The sequence below is a fragment of the Meles meles genome, chromosome 18 (genome assembly GCF_922984935.1).
Source record: "Meles meles chromosome 18, mMelMel3.1 paternal haplotype, whole genome shotgun sequence".
In the NCBI taxonomy this organism is placed as follows: Eukaryota; Metazoa; Chordata; class Mammalia; order Carnivora; family Mustelidae; genus Meles; species Meles meles.
The window spans coordinates 26,517,836-26,521,245 of NC_060083.1; the positions used below are offsets into that span (position 1 = coordinate 26,517,836).

General features: G+C 41.3%; 1 protein-coding gene across 1 annotated transcript; it reads left to right on the forward strand.

Moving 5' to 3' along the window:
* Window positions 1-568: 568 nt before the first annotated feature.
* On the forward strand, window positions 569-1,465 carry LOC123928997 (olfactory receptor 1P1-like). The gene has a single exon (XM_045984141.1). It carries the CDS (start codon window positions 569-571, stop codon window positions 1,463-1,465), a length of 897 nt encoding a protein of 298 aa, XP_045840097.1.
* The last annotated feature ends 1,945 nt before the right edge of the window (window positions 1,466-3,410 follow it).

A 3,410-nucleotide genomic window follows, 5' to 3' on the forward strand; every position in this document is an offset into this window, starting at 1 on the left:
GAGCTCATGCTTAGTCTCTGTTGAATGAGTGAATGAATGAATGAAAACTTCTTGACACCCCTGAGAATACAGCTGAAGAAATAGCAATTACAACTAAAGAAATCTGGGATGGAAAAGAGTGTAGAGAAATAAATCAAGAAAGAAATTTTAATTCTCTTAAATTTTATCTCTCACACTTCCTAGTCCATTAGTAAGTTTTAATAAAAATATACAGTGCACATAGTATGTGATCAGTACAAATACATTAAAGTTATTCTTTTTTCTCTAGAGTTCAGAGAATGGTACATTCATCAACCATCCGGAGTAAAGAATGTTGGGAGAGTTTTTTTTTTTTTTAATATTTATTTGACAGAGAGAAATCACAACTAGGCAGAGAGGCAGGCAGAGAGAGAGGAGGAAGCAGGCTCCCTGCGGAGCAGAGAGCCCGACGTGGGGCTCGATCCCAGGACCCTGGGATCATGACCTGAGCTGAAGGCAGAGGCCTTAACCCACCGAGCCACCCAGGCACCCCTGTTTGGAGAGTTTTAATGGGTTTCACTGGAGGTGTCTTTCTCAGACTTCTGGGATCATGGCAGGAGGGTACCAGACCAGCATCTTTGAGTTCTTCCTCTGGGGACTCTCAGAGCAGCCAGAGCAGCAACGCTTCCTCTTCCTGCTGTTCCTGTGGATGTATGTGGTCACTGTGGTTGGGAACCTGCTCATTGTCCTGGCCATTGGTACTGATGCACGTCTCCACACACCTATGTACTTTTTCCTTGCCAGCCTGTCCTGTGCAGACATCCTCTTCACTTCCACTACTGTGCCCAAGGCCTTGGTGAACATCCAGACTCAGAGTAGGTCCATCTCCTACACAGGATGCCTGGTTCAGCTCTACTTCTTTTTGACTTTTGGGGACATGGACATCTTTCTCCTGACCACAATGGCCTATGACAGCTATGTGTCCATCTGCCACCCTCTCCACTACAAGATGGTCATGAGCCGCCGGCGTTGCACCTTCCTGGTTACTGCCTGCTGGATCCTGATGAGTCTTGTTGCCATGACCCACACTTTCCTCATCTTCCGACTTTCTTTTTGCTCTAAGAAGATCATTCCTGACTTCTTCTGTGATCTGGGACCCCTGATGAAGGTGTCTTGCTCTGACACTCAGGTCAATGAGCTTGTACTCCTCCTCTTGGGAGGAGCAGTCATTTTAATCCCCTTTGTGCTCTTCCTGGTCTCTTATATCTACATTGTTTCAGCCATCCTCAGAGTTCCCTCTGCCCAGGGAAGGCGCAAGGCCTTCTCTACCTGTGGATCACACCTTGCAGTTGTTGCCCTGTTCTTTGGGACAGTGATCAGGGCTTATCTGTGCCCCTCATCATCTTCCTCCAACTCCATAGAAGAGGACACAGCAGCTGCTGTCATGTACACAGTGGTAACTCCCCTGCTGAACCCCTATTTTACAGCCTGCGGAATAAGGACATGAAGTGTGCCCTGGTGAGATTTCTCAAGGGCAAAGTCTTCTTTTCATGGGGACAGTGACTTCTGTAGTGATACTACAGGTGTCCTCCATCCCCTCCACAGAGAAGCTTCACAGAAATTTCTACCTCAGGTTTTTCACTTCTGACTCCCACATATGCCTTATCGCCACTTCCTTCCCTGAATCCCCTCATGACTTTGATATTGTTGAGGAACATCAAGATTTTACATCATGTTTTAAAATTAATATAAGAGTTGCTTATTTACTTATTTATTTTACCTATGCCTTTCCACAAGGAAAAATGCCTTTTGCAAGGTTTTTAATTCTAGAAGTCTGTGTAGGCTTTTATGCTAGTTCACCAAAATTCAATTAGTGAGGTCATGGAAAGTAGGTTAATGATCAAAATATTAGCAAGTAAAGTCAATATTGGACAGCAAAGAGCTTACAAGTTCGAGTATATATGTATATATATACTTTATTTTTTCTTACAAAAATAAGAAATTATATATACATGTATGTATATATATATGTTTATATATATAAAAACACTTATTACTTCAAGGTTGTGAGTCGAAAATCTTTGTAACTGTTAAAGCTCTCAACATTGTCAGTGAGCAGAATTTTGAACAGTTTATAATGAAAAGATAAAATAAATAAATTTAAATTAAATATTATAGCAACTCCTATGTAGCTGTTCTCTGAAATTCTTCCTTATCTGCTTAAGTCTTGGCTGATTGTGAATGCTGTTTTTCACATTGGCAGTAAAGGAATCTTGTGTGTTCTCAATTTTCTATGTTTCTTTACAGTGAAACTTGTGGCCTCTAGACTCGATGAAGACCAAATCAAAGATAACTAAAGCTTATGATTTTTATTTCTGATATGAAAAAGTCATAATTCCATACCAAGACAGAGTGAACCCAAAATCATTGCCTAAAGTTGAAGCTACGGAACAAATTCACTGCAGAGCTTTGTGAGGAAAGGGCTCTAGATTGGTGCCCAGGAGTCCCAGATCTTAAACTCAGTGCTTCTACTTATTTTGTCTGAGTCTAGTCTTCTCTTTTGTGAGATAAAATTACTGATATTTTTTCTGCCTACCTAACTGGAACTTTGTGGGGGAAATGCCTATAGTTTGGCTATTATAATATAGAAACTCCAAATGATTATAGATTTTAAATGCTGGACATCTATTTCTTTCTCACATACATGTAAGATGTTGGCTACAAAATCACCAAGGATTCAGGCTAATTTTCTCTTGGTTTTCTGCGACCCTCAAAGAATGATTCCATAGCCATTAAACTTCTGCCTTGGTCTTCATTTCAACCAATAGAAGGGAGAAAGGGTCAACTGGAGGATCCAACGATTCCCACTAAGGAAAAAACCTGGAGAAATGGCACACACTTCTTCCATTTATATCCTATTGGCCAGAACTTGGTTGCTTGGCCTCACTCAGCTGCAACTGGGCCTGGGAAATGTATTCTTTATACTTGGTGGCCATAATCTAATATTATATTAGCATGGACAAAGTACAAACCTTATATTAGGGGAAAACCAGCCATCTCGGCTATAGGTCAGGTGCCATGATGGCAATTAAAAGCCCTGCTAGCATGAAGAGCTCATGAAAACAGGAGAGTGTGCGGGCACTCAGTCACTCTCTAAATCTTCGAGGCTATTGGAATACAAGCTAAGGAGGTGTCTTCTTCCTAGTGACCACAGATATTGTCAGTGGAGTGGCAACAGCAGGAGTGGCTGATAATAATTATGTGGAATCTGAGACATTCTTCTTTTTTCTTTTCTTTAATTAATTTTTTAAATTTTTTAATAAACATATAATGTATTTTTATCCCCAGGGGTACAGGTCTGTGAATCACCAGGTTTACACACTTCACAGCACTCACCATAGCTCATACCCTCCACAATGTCCATAACCCCACCCCCCTCTCCCGGCCCCCCT